Genomic DNA, 16,277 nt, shown 5'->3' on the forward strand with positions numbered 1-16,277 from the left:
TTGTAATTTGCCTTGTGCTTGGGAATAATGTAGACTCGTGTGAATGGTGAGCTCACAGTTCCCAAGGGAGGACAGAGTCAAGTGCATGTGCTTTGTGACCTCTCTTTCCACCCCCCAGGATCCTTTATAGCCCCCTTGTGTTTTTTCTAGGGTTCATATGCTGGCTGCTGCTGGGCTGGCTGTACTGGCTGACTTGTCCAGCTGCCGTGAGGGAGCTCGGATGCCCTCAGGACTGAGGCTGGTTCTTGAGTTGGAACACCAGGATCACCTTGCCCAGGGCCTCAGGGAGGAAAGGCCATGGTTCACCCATCACGCTTTCTCAAGAACCACGACTGGGCCAGCCTTGGGGCTTTACTGGGACTGGGAGTGGGGTGCTCCAGCTGGAGGTTCCAGAGCAACACTGATTCATCCAGAGGCCACCTCCCCTTTCTGAGAGCTGGGGGAGGGTAGAGCCCCTCCTCCATCACTTGGCTACCCTGGCCCAGGTGTGCTGGGTAAGGCACAGAGGGAAAGTGGAGGCAGGCACCTGTGGTGATGGAGGAGGGTACCACCGACTGGGGGGAGGGGCAAGAAAAGGGAGAGGGGTAACTTAGCGGGTCATGCCCTTTGCCCCAAAGTTTCTACATCTGTAAAGTGTGAATTCTGGGAGGGCAGGAACTTGGCTTCCTTCGCTGAGGAAATCCCCAGGGCCTAGAGCAGGGCTGGTATCCAGTAGGTGTCCAATAATGTCGAGTGGTTGAATGAATGAATGAATGTTTGAATAGGTCGGACCAGTGGGTACCGAAGGCCTCCTGGCCACAAGGACCCATTCATCCCTTCACTCAACGTTCTCTTCGTGCATTCATTCCTCATTCATTCGTTCCTCCGGCACGCACCGCATTCATTCATTCATGCGCTCCGCCATTCATGCTCACACCAGTTCATTCACTCCCTGCCCCGCCGTCATTCCCTCTCCGGCTCCCCGGCCCACGTGGACCCCGCGCCCCGGGTCCGGCCCCGCGCCCCCCGAGTGCGCCCGGGCTGGGCGCTGCGGGGGGAGCCGCTGAATCAGCCGCGGCTGCGCGGGGCCGGGGCTGGCGGGGAGCCGGGCTGGGGGCGGGGGGCGGGCGCTCCCTGCGGGAAGCCGGGCGGGGTGGGGGAGCCCCGGCCGCGCCGGCTCCGGGCGCGCTCGGCCTCGGTGGGGAGGGCCCGGGCCGGGGGCGGCGGCGGCGGCGGCGGCGGCGGCGGCGGCGGCGGCGGGACCGGAGCGCGGCGTTTGCGGCGGCGGCGGCGGCGGCAGCGAGCGGCGCGGCTGCCCCAGGGCCATGTGGACGGGCGGCCGCCGGCCGGGCCGGCTCCGGCGGGCGGTGAGTACCTGCGAGCCGGGAGGGCAGGGCGCGCGGAGGCGGGGCGGGCGCCACCCACGCCGCGGGGCGGTCTCCGCACGGCGCCGGAGGCGACTAGCGTCCCCCCTCCCGCGAGGGGGGCGACGGTCCAGCCTCTCCTCCCCGCCCGCGGCGCCCCCTCCGGTGCCGGTGCGCCAGGGCCCCGCCATGAGCGCTCCGCTGGCCGCCGGGGGCTGCCGGGCAGTCCCGGGAGCCGGGCACTCGCGGGGCGGGGCGGGGACTTGGCCTCGGCGCGCCGCCCTGCCCCCCGCGCGGCCAACCCGAGCATCGGGGTCGGAGTTGCGGGGTCCTCGCCACCTCCAGCACGCGCGAGAGGGAGGGTGGGACGAGGGGGCCAGGGCGAGGCCCGAGGATCTGGGACCCGCCGCCGTCCCGGGCAGGTGGCCAGGGTGCAGGCAGGCAGGCCCCCTCCTGCGTATGTCAGGGCTCGGTGAGGCCGCCAGCCCGCCCGGGAAAGGTCGAGGAGCCGGAAGGAGGCTGGACCAGGGGCTGATCACTGAGCGTTTGCAGCGCGTGGGCTTGCGACACCGTCCATCTCGTTCAGTACCTGCAAGGCAGGTACTCTCATTCTCCTCAGAAGCGAGGAAACTGAGGCTCAGGGAGGGGAGGTTCGCCCAGCGCCGCTCAGCTGAAGCTTCCACCCTCCCTGAACCCCAGCGCTGTTGGATGAGAACGCTGCCCTAGCGTTTCCGCTTCCTGCCTGGTTTAGAGGTGTTTCCTTCCTCGCCTGGGCCCCACCCCATCCCCAGTGTGGTTCCTCTGGGGTAGAAACAGTGTGGGCGACATCCTGGAGTCTCCCGGCCCAGCGGGACAGGAGCAGAGTAGGCACCCAGGAGTGAGTGGGGGTGGCCGAGTGAGCTGTGCCTGTAAAGGTGGAGCCCTGGGTGGCCAAGGTCAGCTGCAGACCGCAAGCCAGCCAAGGGTCAAGGCCTTGGGGCCCCTGGAAGGCAGGGCAAGGTCTCCACGGGCCTGGCTTCTATGGAGGCTCCAGTGCCCTAGATCCCTGGGGCCGTGGACAGGTGTTTGCTCTTCACTGGGCTCCAGTTACCCCACCACTGCCTGCATGAGAGCCCTTCCCACTCCCAGTGCCAGTGAGGACTGTGAAAGAAGCCCCTTGCACACTGTGTGCCATCCCCGCCAGGCCGGCCATGCCACCGCTGGCTGGGGCAAGTGGTCGATGGAGGCAGCTCTGCTTGGCGTCTGTGACACACAGGGCGGGGAGGCAGCAGCACGGGGCCCTGGCAGCGTCCCCGAAAACCCTTAATTTTCCTGACTCTCACTATAATCAGGGCGGCACTGAAAGGCAGGCATGCGGCAGATGCGGCTTCTTCCTGGCTGCCGAGTGCTGGCGCTGGGCGCGGAGAGGCTGCACTGCTGCGGGGGACCCTCCCGAGCTATTGTCTCATATTTATAGATTCCGACATTATGTGTTCCTCTTGTTCTCAGAACCTGGAGCTGTTCGCACCTGGGCCGCTGAGTGGGCAGGGTGAGGGCTGCCGAGAGCCTCCGTGGTATGGGTCTGGCTTTCTATGGGCTGGGTGTTGGGAGTGGGGCGTTTCCAGGTCAGGGAGATGAGGGGAGACAGAGCAGTCTGGAAGATGATCCCCCATCCACTCTCAAAGACCCTTAGGCACTGAGTCTGGCCCACAACAGTAGCCATTCTTTTACTGAGCACCTACTGTGTGCCAGGCCCTGGAGAAGAATGTTCACACATCATCTCCACGGAAACACTTGGAAGTGCACCCCACTCCTGTAGGCACTCAATGACATATAAGAATGAATGAATGAGAGGAGAGCTGTCTACCAATCCAGGGTGTGGTTGGGGACTGTCTGCAATGCCCCAAGCCCCAGGAGGCTGAGTAGGAGTTGAACAGGTGAGGGAGGAGGAGCAGGAGGGGCTCAGCCTGGGTCAAGGCCTGGGGGTGAGAGGGGAGAGTGCAAGGATCAGAGAAGGCCCAGTCTAGCTGGAGTGTGGAGGTCAAGGGCTTGGCCATGGGATGGGTGTGTGTGTGTGTGTGTGTGTGACTCTTCCCCTTAAAGCAGGTAAAGATCCCTGGTGACAAATCCAAGGGTGACCCCAGGCTCACTGTGTTGGCCTAGAATTGCTCCTAGGGTCCCTTCGGGGCTCCCACTCCTGCCCTAGAGTAGGTCACTAGCCTGGAGGAGAGGCCTGGATGGGAGTCTGGAGCCTTGGGTTCCAGTTCCTCCTCTGCCACTGATCTGCTGTGTGACCTTGAGCAAGGCCCCGCCCTCTCTGGGGCTCAGTGTCTGAGGCACAGCACCTCTCTCCTGCAGAGGAGCGTGACGTCTGAGGCCCAAGAGCAGGCCCTCCTGGCAGCCTGTGTTGGGAAAAGCTGAGTAAAGCTGTTTCTATTGGTTCAGTGTTACAGGAATGAATGAGTGAGTGAGTGAGTGAGTGAATAGGTGAATGAACTCTACATTCCCCCAGCATACTTTCACCGTGCACCCCACTCTGCCCCATTCACTAGGACCATTTAGGTGAATCTGATACAGACCTCACCCTTCAAGATCTCACGGTCTGCCAGGAGACATAGACCTTGACTAGTGTGGCAGGTGCTAGGAGGGTGGTGGGGGCCTTCACTGCCCACCCCCCCCCCAGCCAGGAAGGGGACCCAGCAGCGGCTCCAACAGCCCATGCATCTGGAGGCTACCCCAGCACCCCTGGGGGCTTGTTGGGGTGGGCATCAGCTAGTGCCTAGCTCTGAGCCAGCCAGGGAACTGTAGGCATCTGTTCAATTAGCAGACCCTGAACCAAGCTGGGGATGGAGGTGGACTAGGCCTGGGCCAGCCTGGGGAAGACAGACAGAAAGCTCCAGTCATGGTGCAGGTGCGAGCGCTGGGATTCCAGCATGTGCAGATGGAGAGGCAATGTGGGGTGGACTGAAGAGGCTGGTGGGTGGGTCATAAGTGGATGGATGATAATGGGCGGTGTGTAGCAGAGCAGATCACCAGATGGACAGATAGAAACCTAGAGGGGTAGATGGATAGGAGAGGTCAATGGATACAAGTGGCAAGATAGGTAAGGATGAATGAGTGGATGGATGGAAGAATTGATAAGATGCAGGACTGGATGGACAGAACAAGATATCAATGGATGGATATGTGGGTGGGTTGATAGATAGAAGGGTGGATTTCTCATGCAAATGGCATGATGGATAGATGAATGAGTGGGAGGGTCTAAAATGAATGGATAGATGTCAACAGATGGATGAATAAAGGGCTGGATGGATAAAGGAGTATGTGTCAGAGTATGGATGGATACAGGCATGTGAAAATGGATGGATGCTAAATAGTTACAGTCAATGCGTGGATGCTGAGGTGGATGGATGGGAACTTGGGTAATGTCAGTAAGACGATGGATATAAGAACAGATGGGTGGATGGCTGGATACAGGAAGAGTGGATGGATAAGTGTTTGAGTGTGTGTTAGTGAATGCATGGATACAGACAGGGAAGTGTGGATCAGAGCACAAATGGACACATGTCAATGGGTGGATGCATCCGTGGATGGACAGATAGATGTGTGGATACCAGATATAAAAAACAAGGATGGATACATGGATGAATGGGTGATGGATGACAGGAAGGAAGTACTGATGCATGAATGGGTACGTGCTAACAGGTCATTGGTTACAGGGATGGATAGGTGGAAGGATGGTTGGTTAGACAGGTGGAGCATCTTGTTCCCGTAACCCCCAGTCCCTCCCCTTCTGTGATGCCGTAGCAGGGAGGTTGCAGGGCTGGGGAGAGGGCAGGGGGCTATTAGGTCTGTCCAGTTATGTGTGGCTGGAAGACACACTGAGGGAACAATGAGGCAGTGGAATAGCATCTTGGAAAGACAGGTGACTAGCGGGAACTCCTGCAGGAACTCCTTGTCCAGGGAGATGTCCTGGGAGGTCTGGATGGCTCAAGTGCACACCCCTTCTGAGGAAGAAAGTCTGGGGCAGAATTCAGAATGCAGAATCTGGTGGCACAGTGCGTGGACGTGGACGCTAGGGCCTGTGGCCACCTTGGAGGGTTCTTGGGCCAGCACAGAAGTAACCGGAAGCAGAGGCAGGGTGGTGCAAAGCACAAGTGTAAGAATCCTCAGCCCTGGAGTGTCCTCGTCTGTAAAAGTGGAGGACGGCACTAGAAATTTCTGTACTGGATTGAGGGAGGCTTGGAAGGTGACTGCCCTCCTGGCATATGGCAGGCCGTGGCTGTTTACCAGTCACTCCTTGGAGCCCATGTCCTCCTCCCTGAAATGGGGTAGCGAGTCCTAGCTTGGAGGGTTGCCGTGGTAAGTGAGGTGATGCTGGGAGCTCTTAGTGGTTGCTCAGCCTGCCCTTCCTTCCCCCCCCCCGCCCCCGGCAGGGTCCCACTGCCGCCCTGTGGCCGGGTCTCCCTGTTCCAGCCCCAGGAGGCAGCCAGCAGCTGTGTTCACCCTCTCTCTGAACTCACAGACACCAGCTGCCCACCCATGGGAGCAGGGTGGGGCCCGGTGGTGGAGGAGGGACTAAAGGTGTCCCAGAGTGAGACGGAGCATGAGTGCATGAGCTCTGGGGTTCCCACCCTAGGTCTGCCACATCCAAGCCACAGGACCTCAGCCAAGTCACTTCAACTCCATGAGAGATGGCTCCGTTAAGCATGAAAAAGAGTTCAGAGCCGTCCCACCTCATAGGACCAGCTGAGGATTTGGGCAATGATGTGGGGCTTGGCACACAGTAGGGGCTCAGGAAGCGGGGCTGAGATAGATGAGTCAGGAGGCCAGGGCTGCCATGGCAGGAGCCGGAAGCCCTTTCAGGAGAGGCAGCCCAGGCTGCTGAGAGGTGAGCAGGCACAGGCTGCGAGCCGCGGCAGCCGACAGCATCCTCCAGGGCTTCGGGCCCAGGCGGCTGAGAGCCAGTGGGTTGTTATGACAACAGGAACTTGTCTGATGCAGCTGGCAACTCTGGGAGAGGCTCAGAGGACCTGCTGGCCAGGGCCCCGATAGCATTCCTACGACCACGCATACTAGGGGAATGGACAAATTAGAGCCCCAGGCTAATGGGTCATGAGGCCCTACTAGAAACCAGGCTCCATGCTGATGGCATCCAGCAGGCATCTCTCCCTGCCCCAGGGCTGGGGGCTGCTCTGTCCCCACGTGGCAATGAGGAGGGGACATGACTTGCCCAAGGCCGATTGGGGTGTGGGAAGTGGATTTGACCTTGAATCTGCCAGCCTCCGTGTTCTTTTGCCACTGGCAATGGAACAGGGCGAGATGACTGTGCTGGGGAAGGGGCTGTCTAAGTGTAAGGGGGCGACTTGCAAGGGACTGCAAGGGTGGGTGGAGACGCGGTGGCCTTCCCAAGAGTCCAAGATCCCTGATTCCCCGGGTGCTCTTCCCCAGGGCTCAGCCCAGAGGTGGTCCACCCCAGGCTGGGGATGCTTGCGAACTGACAGTCTGAATCTGTGCTTCATTCACTTACTCATTTGAGAGCTACTTGAGCACCTGGCCTGGCCCCGGGAGGAGAGCTGGAGTAGAACGGAGCTCACATTCTAGGGAGGACTCACATCATACACAAATAATCGCAAATATATCAGTTACAGTTAGGGGAAGTGTTATGGGAAGAGCAGGAGTTATAAGAGGCTGTTACAGGGGTACCTGATCTGATCTGGAGGATGGACGCAGACAGGCTGTTGAACCAGGGCCCTGAAAGTCAGATGGGAGTTAGATGATGAGAAGAGGGGAGGAGAGAGGGAATGAGAGTGCTCCTGGCAGCGGGAACAGCAAGTGCAAAGGCCCTGAGATCAGATAGAGCTTAGCACATTCAGGAACTACATGGAAGTTCCTGGGGTGGGCTGGGCCATCAGGGCCTTGCAGGGTGTATGAATGTGTGACATTGTCTGGTTATCTGGTCTGTGATTTTAAAAGTTCACACCAGCATGTTTTTAGAATGGACCAAGCTAGACTAGCATGGGGAGGGGCCCCAGGGTGGGGGGATTGCAGGTGTCCGGGTGAGACATGGTGGCACCTGGGATCAGCAAGGTGATGGTGAGGTTGGAGGGAGGTAGCCAGGTCTGAAGCTAAACAGCCATGGCCAGGTGGTTAGGGAGAGAGAAGGGGAGGGTCCAGGCAGCCCTGTCCCTGTCTTTGGGCAGCTGAGTTCATTAAACTTCTCAGACATTCAGTCACAGGTACTATGGAGCATCCAGAGAGGTGTCCAACTGAGCCCGGAAAAAAGGGGTCCCCAGCACTTGATGTGAGACATCTAGGCACTGCCAGATGGGCAGAGGCCCCAGACACACGGTCATGAGCAGGCAGTACCAAAAGGGCTTAGGCCATACTGCAAGCAGCACCGGAAGTCAGCGCTGGGGATCGTGGCCAAGGGCCTGGGGCTGCCACCCCTCAGTGAGCCTTCCTTTGACTCATGCAGCTGCATCATGGGATGGAGTCTTGCCTGCACCCCTGGCTTCCTGTGATGCCAGGGTTAGGTGTGTCTCTCTTCACACAAAGGAGCAAGTGCTTGGGCCTGGCTCTGGCCCTTCTCTGGGGTAATCTCCCCCACCCCACATCTATCTAACTACACCCTGGGACCCCATGTGCCAAAGGCTCTCACCTCATAGTGTTGTCAACCATGGTTCCTCACCTTATCCCCTGTGTATCGGTGAGGAATTGCACACAGCTGCTAGTAATGGAGCCTGGACATAACCATGATTTAAACAAAACAGGGGGTTATATCTCTCATTAAAATAGTGCCAGAGGCAGGTGGTCCAGGATTGGTGTGATGACTCAGTGGTCATCAGGAACCCAGGTTCTTTGGTCTTTCTGCTTCTCCAGCCTTTATGTATGGCTTCTGCACAAGTTTGCCTCATAGCGCAGTGTAGCTGCAGTAGCTCCAACCATCACTTGCATGTTCCAGATAAAAAGCAAGAGGGTTGGGAATGGGTGTGACAAGGGCACAGGCAAGCTTTCTGATCCCTTTTAAGGAGTCATGCGTAATAATTTCTGTTTATATCTCATTGGCTACCTCTGGCTGCAAAGGAGCCTGGGAAATGCTGTGTATTTTGCCTCCCAGAATAAAATGAGGGTTCTTCATCAAGGAAGAGTAGGAGGACAGTGGGCAACCAACAGTCTCCGCCGCAGCCTCCCATTCTGCCAAATGGAGGCAGTTCTAATTTCCCCTCCTTCAGGCCCATGTTCACCCTGCTGTGACAGTCATCGTGGCCATCTGTGTACTGCCTGCCTCCCCACGTCCCTGCCCTCAGCACCACACCTGGCAGAGTTGAGGAAACGTGATGAGTGGTGCGTGTGAGGCCCAGCCCAGGGCTCCCCCGACCCCAGCACACAGCAGGTGCTCAGTCAGTGCAGGCTGCCTCCCCAGGCAGACACAGAGCCCAGGACATGACCTTCTCTTCTCTAGTGCTTTCTAAGCCCTGAAGCCCAGCTCCCATTTAGTGAGAATCAATTTAGGGGGCAGGAGGCCCCCTGCCACGTGCTCGCTGAATCGATGGACAGGCGGGCATTCAGCTGATCACTCTGGCCGTTGAGGGACGGGTGGCCCTGAGCCCTCTGCTTCCCAAGTGGGCATAGAGATCCCAGCCCCATGGGAGAAGAGAAGTCGGGGTCAGTGAGGTACGGGGAGAGGCTTGACCTTGGACTGACTGAGGAGGATGCTCTCTGGGGTTGGCTCCCAGGCACGGGGCCCCGACCCCAGCTGCCCCAGACAGAATGGCCACGGCTCCCTCATAGAGTCCAGGGCTGAAGCCCTCAGGAAGGAAGCCTGCAGAGAGCACCTTCAAAGAAGCAAACCAGGCCCCACCTCAGGCCGGAACCCCAAGGGCCCACCGTCTCACCCCGGCTGGGCAGCACAGCCTGGTCAGGAGGAGGCAGAGGCCTCACCTGGCCTGCTGTCCACCCCAGAGCCCTTGGGGACAGGCCCTCTGGCCCGGCTGGGCCGCCGACGGGAGGCCAGGCTGCCCTTCTCCAGGTTCCTGGATGAGGTCACTGTGCGGGTTCTGGACCCCGGGACCCTGGAGGCCTTCCGGGGGCTCAGAGGACGCAGCCCAGAGCCCTCCCCGGATGAGGAAGGCCCCGGCCTGGCCCCGGAGCCCCTTGCAGGAGCTGCAGCTCCAGAGAAGACCCTGGCCCTGAGCCCCCAGCTGTCCTCGGAGGCAGCAGCGGAGGCTGCAAGCGGAGGGGGGCCAGGCCGGGCCGTGGAGACCAGTGGGCCTCGCATGGACAGTGGCAAACAAGGAGGCCGAGCTGCCTCCCCCAGGAGGCCTCCAAGCCGGGTGAGTCTCAGCCCCAGCCTGTCCCCCAGCAGGCAGCCCCTTCCCTCCTCCCTCCATATGCATTTCCCCACAACTTCTGGCTGACCTCCTCCGATTTCCCCCATCACATCCTCTTATAATCACTGTAGCTGGAAAAACCTTAAGCACCAAAAGAATGGATCTCTAGGATGAAGCTTCTGGCTTTGGGGCAGGCAGACTATTTCTGGACTGAGCGCACATGAGTGAACAACAACAACAGCAGTAATAATACCGCAGAGCCCTTGGCGTTTTACCGCGGGATTCATATGACCATACCTTTGAATTTTTGAACCTCAGACACATCCGCGTGAGGTTGGATGTCGCAGCACTGTCAGGCAGATAGGTGGATTCACATCCTTCGTAGCTGCCCGCATTTTATGGAGTTGGAAGCTGAGGCTCTAAGAAGCTACTGCTTGTGGGGAGGCCCCCACCCTGGGGAGTCTGGGCTTGGATTGAGGTCTTCATATGTAAGTGCATGTCTCCCTTTCAGGACCCCCTCTACACACACACTCTGGCCTCTGACAGACGGACAGAAAGATTTGGTGAGACGTGCTTGGCTGTCCTGGGGGATCAGGTTGTGCTGGGCAGCACCCCCACCTTGCTGCTGACTGTCTGTCTCCCAAACCATCTATATCTCCTGAAGTCAGGGCAGGTCCTTGCGAGCTGTTGACATTGCCCTGTCCCTGACTTCTCTGGGCACAGGACCAAGGTGGGCTGGCAGGGCCAGGTGGGTGGAGATCTTTCACAGGCCCCTCCAAGAATGGCCTCCCTGCTGAGAAAGACTGTTTTAAAAACAAAATCCTGGGCAGCAGCAATGGCTGATGCTTGCTGAGCATTTACCAGTGCTGTTCTAGCTCTTGGCCCCTGGCCTCAGTGCACCCTCAGGGGGTCTGTGCCATCCTTACACTCCCTGCGTGTAGGGAAAGGACAGGTGAGGGGAGGTCATGAGAGGAGCCGGGGCCAGACACAGGCCATCTTAGCCTCCCCCTCTGCAGCTCTGCTCCTCCGCGCCACTTGCCTCCAATGACCTGGGCTGCCTCTTTCTCCAGGGAGGGCCCAGGGGCAGCGTGGCTGGTGGAGAGTTCTGGGTGTTTGAAGCCCACCGGCCCTTCCCCTGGGGTCTGCTGGGCCAGCTGTGCTGAACTTAGCCCAGGGGTCCTCAGCTCAGGGTAGACTTGGTTCAAGGATGCTACCTGCTGTGTGACCTGGACAGGTCACCCACCCGCTCTGGGCCTTGGTTTCCACAACCATGAGAAGGCAGTAATGGTCATGATTTTTCTTTTGCTTTGTCATGGGGAAAGGATCCAGCAGGCACCCAAGAAGCATCGTGTCCCCAGCCTCTTCCAGGTCCTGGCGATCTGAGACCCCTTCCTCTCCTCTGCTCTGGGCTCTGCAGACCTCATTCAGGGGACCACTGGGTCCCGGGGGAGCCCCATGGTGTCCAGGCTTCTAGAGGATTCCGTCTTAAGGCTCCTCGCATGTGCCTCCTCAGCACAGGGCCTCAGGGACCTGGTGCTGGGGTAGTAGGGGACTGGCACTGGGCCTTCCCAAGGAGCCACTGTTGACTCCTTGAAGTGGGAGGTGAGCATCAGGCCCCACCCCTCCAACTCCAGCATCACATCACATGGTGAGCATCTACTCTGGGCCCCTTCAGCTCCAGCCTTGCATCAAATACTCAAAACAGGCCAGTGAGAGAGATACTAGGGTCAGCCCCATTTCACAGACCAGGAACTGAGGCTCAGAGACCTGAGCCTGGCAGGGTCCTGGCTGGGCTGTTCTCTGGCTCAGTGAACCAGGGCAAACCATGTCCCCAGCAGTGTCCTCCTGTGTGTAGGGAGGAGATTCCAGATAATGGGTGATGGTGCCTGGCGCACAGCAGGAATTCAGTCCCCAGGACGATGGTAGCCACAGCCCCTCTACCCACTTCCCTGCACCTGCCGCCCTCCTGGCCTGGACAGGCTCGTGTCCCCGGAGAGTTCCCAGGGTGAAGGTAGAGCTTTGGGCAAGCAGGGCAGACCCCTGGCTTCCGGTCATCAGTCTGAAAGCCCTTTCTCAAGGACAGCGCCTGGAGTCACATCATTAACCGCTCCTGGGAGGAAGCCACAAACCAGGGGAGGGCCCAGCGCTTTAGTCCTACCTCTGCCCCTTCTGGCTGAGTGATCATGGGAGGCTCTGATCTGCCCTTTCATTGCCCAGCAAACCAGAAGCCACCGTAGAAGGTGGCTAGAAGGTCTCTGGGACCTCCAGCTGTCACTATCACAGACCTGGTACCAAGGCTCACTCATACTATAGTGTGAATGACTGGAGCTAGCCAATTCCTGAGAACAAAAGGGTCAGAAGAAGAGCAAGAAGCACAGGGCCGGGGTCATGGAAGAAGAAGCAGGCTGGGGGTGTCTGAAGCAGCCCAGTGGTGCTGTGATGAGACCCTGGATACCAGGCCTGGAAGTCCCCAGAGCTGCGTTTGGACCCTATCCACGGAATGACCTCACATAAGCTACTCCACTCTCTGAGCCTCAGTCTCCCCATCTGGAGGGTCAGCTTAATGTGTGACAGCGCCTCTCCCCAGTGGGGGACCCCCGAGGTGCTCTGGAGGAGGGCAGCTGCTTCCCTGCTTCCCAACTGTTGCCACGTGGGAATGTGGGCCGGAGTTGCCAGATCTTCCAAAATTTCAGTAAGAAGCCAAAAATATGGATTTTAAAATGTAAACTCTCCCAATTTTTAAATGTTGGCTCAAATGTTTAAAAAAAAAATTAAAACCCTCTTGCAGGCCAAATACAACATGCTGGTGGGCCAGATTTAGCTCAGGAGGCCAGTTTGCAGCCACAGGCCTGGCCCATCTGCATCTCGGGCTGGGAACCTGAGGCCTTGCGGAGCCCAGGGAAGCTTTGGGCTCCGCCAGGGATGGGACCAGCCACCTCTCAGCCTGTACAGCGAGGTCCTCCAGAATCCCAAGGGGAAAGACATTCTTGGTCCCATCTGGGCGCAGCCCCAAGCCAAGGTTTGGTTCAAGGCCCCAGCTTGCTGGGCCAGCACTCGCCCCTCTCCCATTCATCAGTTAAAGCCAGCTCACCTTGGTATTCTGGCCAAGGTACCAGCGGAGGACTCACTGTGTGCCCAGCACAGGCGAGCCCTCTGGGGGATGCTGAGGGACACAAGGCCAGCTTCTCACCCATGAAGCAGTCTGTGACACCCCGCCTCTGCTCCTACCCGCCCCACCCTCTTCTCAGTCTCCTGGGCTGGCTCCGCCCCCACCCTGAACCCTCACCGAGTAGAGCCCCCTCCCCTTCCCCACCTGTACTCACTCCGTTGGGGACCTCATCCAGTGTCAGAGCTTGAGTGTTGTCTCCATGCTGACCACTCCCAGATTCACACCTCCTGGACCATACTCTGAACTCCAAACCCATGTCCCTACCCCCTTGTCAATGTCCCCACTGGGATGTCTGGTAGACACCTCTGGACCTGCACTTTGGTCTCCTCCCCACCCCTCTTCCAGCTACTCAGGCCAAAACACGTGACCTCATCTTTGGTGATTCTTTCACACCCACCTCTAGTCTGTCGGGGCATCTGAGTGCCTCCACCCTGGTCCCCACTTGAGTACCTGGCTGGACTCCTTGGTCCCCGCACTCAGCCCTCTGTGTGCCCTCTGCAGGCAGCCTCAGGACAATCTTCTGTTCAGCTCTGCAGGGGCTTCCAACCTACTCAAGATAGAAGCCAAAGTCCTGGCAATGGCCCACAAGGCCCCCAGCTCGGTCTCCGCTCCCCGCTGGTGGCCAGGCGCCCCCCCATACCTGGCGGGGGAGGTGTGCTGCACTGATGTCCTGGGTCATCTGCTTCCCTGTGTGAAAATCCCAGCACCGTGAGAGCAGAAAATTTCCTCTAGCTTGTTCACTGCTGGGTCCCTTAGAGCACTGCACAGTAAATGTTTGTTGAATGAATGCAAGAAGGCAAGGAGTGATGCAAAACATCTTCAAAGAGAGTCCAGCATGAATGATTACGTTAAAAGGCTGGCTCTCAGGAGTGGCTGCAGCCCTGTCCCCAAGACAGTCCCTAACATGCATGTGGCAACCTTGTCACCCAGAATATCCTTTGAAGATTTTCCATCTTCTCTGAATGAGGGATTGAGCTCAGAGAGGTTGAGAGTTTTGCCTGAGGTCACACAGGTGCAGAGGAGGCCCAAGTCACCATCAGTGGGAGAGGGTAGCCCTTGTATTGGCCACATCTGGGATTTGTTCCCTGACCCCTATCTCTGCCCTCCATACTCTTCAGTTTGTTTCATCTCCTTAAGAAGGGAGTAGGGGAGCAGGGTAAGGAGGAAACTGAAGCCCAGAGTAGATCTAAGGAGGGCCCAGGGGACGGAGCACAGGCCCCGAGGGAGCGCAGAGAGGGGCCCAGAACCCAGGGACGAGTCAGAGGCAGAGTGGGGACCTCAGCACCCAGCAGGCCTCTCCCTGACTGAACTGGCCTTCCTTCTCTCAGCAGTTTTGGGAACTGGAGGATCTGGAGGGGAAGGGGCAGCGATACCACCAGGTCAGATGGTCCAGTAGAGGATTCACACACCCGCTCGTGGGGGCCAGAGCAGGACTGACGCACACCAGCAGAGGGGGTCCCTGTGTGCCATGCGGGTACCAAGTGGTGTCAGGTGCCCCCAGGATGGGGGTGGGCTTGAGGGAGGGGCGTGGGGTGGTGTGCAAATGGTGGGGGCTGTGAGAGCAGACCAGAGGCTGCTCCAGGTGGAGAGCAGATGCCACTGGCTGGGGATTCAGAGCAACTGCATTCATGCAGGCATTCGGCTCATTGGAGGCCTCTGTGCCAGGCCACAGGGATAGAGACACCGTGCCTGAAGCAGAGGGGCCCTGCTGTCAGGGCTGTCGTTTTTGATGAAGGGGCAGGGGCAGGGGCAGTGTGAGGGCAGGCAAATGACCAAAGAGAATGAGTCCAAAGAGATAGGATGTGATGAGAAATCATTTGGTGGGAAAGAGAGGCTCCTTAAATGAGTGCTCAGAGAAAGAAGCACCAGCCCTGTAAAAATCCAGGCAGAGGGAAGATATGCAAAGGCCCTGAGGCAGGAGTGAGCTGGGTGAGCTTGGGACCAGCAAAGTGGCCACTGTGGCCAGTGTGTGCCTGGTGAAGGGCAGGTGATGGGGGTGTGGTCAGATGGTTACTCAGGGGCAAGTCAGTATTTACCAACCCCTCACTGAGGCTTTTCTGGTGGCACAGTTGCCTCCCTCATTGCCCCTTGAGTGCATCAGTCACTGTGCCCAGGTGCCACTGGGAGGATGGCAGCTTGAGAGACTGGCCCCAAACCTCCACACTTCTGGAAGCTCCGAGTCTCTCCAGGAATAGGGAAAGGAGGCAGGAGTGAGGTGTCAGGGCTGCGGTGGTCAGCAGGGATGCATGTACAGCCCAGTTTGTCCAACAAGTAGGACTTGTCTGATGTTGGGAAATACAGATGGTCACTGGACTGGATCACCCAGAGTGAACAAGGGAAGAGTTTGGTGCCGACAGTGACAAGGTCACAGGTATGCTGCAGGAATAGGCGTGGGGCTGTGAGTGTGGGGTAAACTGGAGCAACAGTGCCCAGGGCAGGGATGGACTGTCTGTCTAAGAGCACCCAAGTGCCCACCTGTGTTCCCACCTGTACCAGGAGAGCACTGGGACCGCCTTGCCTGAAGTCCCCTGGAGGGGCCAGAGGGGTCCTGGCGGTGTTTCCTGCCCCTTCACTTCACACCAGGGACGCTGGACTTCTCACAGGTCTCTCACAGCCTTGGTCCCCACCTGCCCCTGCCTGCTTCCTATAATGGAGGCACCTCCTCTGGCCTGAGACCCAGGCAGTGCCCCCATTCTCCACTGCCCAGCCCACCAGGCAGTCCCCTGCTAGCCTCAGGTGACTCTGAGCAAGCCCACTTCATGCTCTGGCCTGGGTACTCTCATCCAAAAGAGGGGCATCTCAGGAACATCCCCAGATCTTGCGGTTATGGATTGCAGAGTCAACACCTGAATGTGGGGCAGAGCAAGACCATTGCCAAAGGCACAGCCCCTCCCAACAGGGCCCACCACACACAGTTGTGACTGCTCTTTGCACGTGCAACCAGAGCTTCGCGCACAACTCCCACCCCCAGGTGAGGTGTTGGATAACCCCGGAACACAGCTGGGAGAGACACAGCCCCTGCTCCAAGGAGCACACACCTGGTGTGGAGGCCAAACCGAACAACTCCACTGGGTCTCTATGGAGGGCTGCCTGGAGGAGGCAGCCTTTAAGGGTGAAGGCAATGGTTACCACACAGGCACTGGGTCTGGGGAGAATTTGAGACATCAAGATAGGATCAGAGCCAGGCTTCAGCCGAGTGAAGGGAGGGGTTGCTGAGGTACTGGGACTAGATCCCCTCCTGTTCCTTGTCAGCCTTCTGCCCCGCCCCATCCCTACCCCCTGCCATAAGGGCAACTCAGCAGCCTCTCCTAGAGTCCCTTCTTGGGGGAGAAATTCCCAGACAGAACTTTTAGAAGAGCTGAAACATTCAATATAAATAATTAATGCTAAATTTTTATAATTAAATTTTAATACATCCTTATTAATTTTAGACAAACTCCCTGACAGGTCATT

General features: G+C 58.4%; 1 protein-coding gene across 2 annotated transcripts in view; it reads left to right on the forward strand.

Moving 5' to 3' along the window:
* Positions 1 to 1,242: 1,242 nt before the first annotated feature.
* BEGAIN (brain enriched guanylate kinase associated) overlaps positions 1,243 to 16,277 on the forward strand; it is a 46,545-nt gene continuing 31,510 nt past the window's right edge. Inside the window, exon 1 of one of the 2 annotated variants that reach the window (XM_074365030.1) lies at positions 1,243 to 1,346. In XM_074365030.1, the coding sequence (XP_074221131.1) occupies positions 1,305 to 1,346 (42 nt within the window). In that variant the 5' untranslated portion in view covers positions 1,243 to 1,304. The remainder of the gene's footprint in view (positions 1,347 to 16,277) is intronic. The other variant, XM_074365033.1, reaches the window with a different exon arrangement.

This window comes from Camelus bactrianus, chromosome 6 (genome assembly GCF_048773025.1).
Source record: "Camelus bactrianus isolate YW-2024 breed Bactrian camel chromosome 6, ASM4877302v1, whole genome shotgun sequence".
NCBI lineage: Eukaryota > Metazoa > Chordata > Mammalia > Artiodactyla > Camelidae > Camelus > Camelus bactrianus.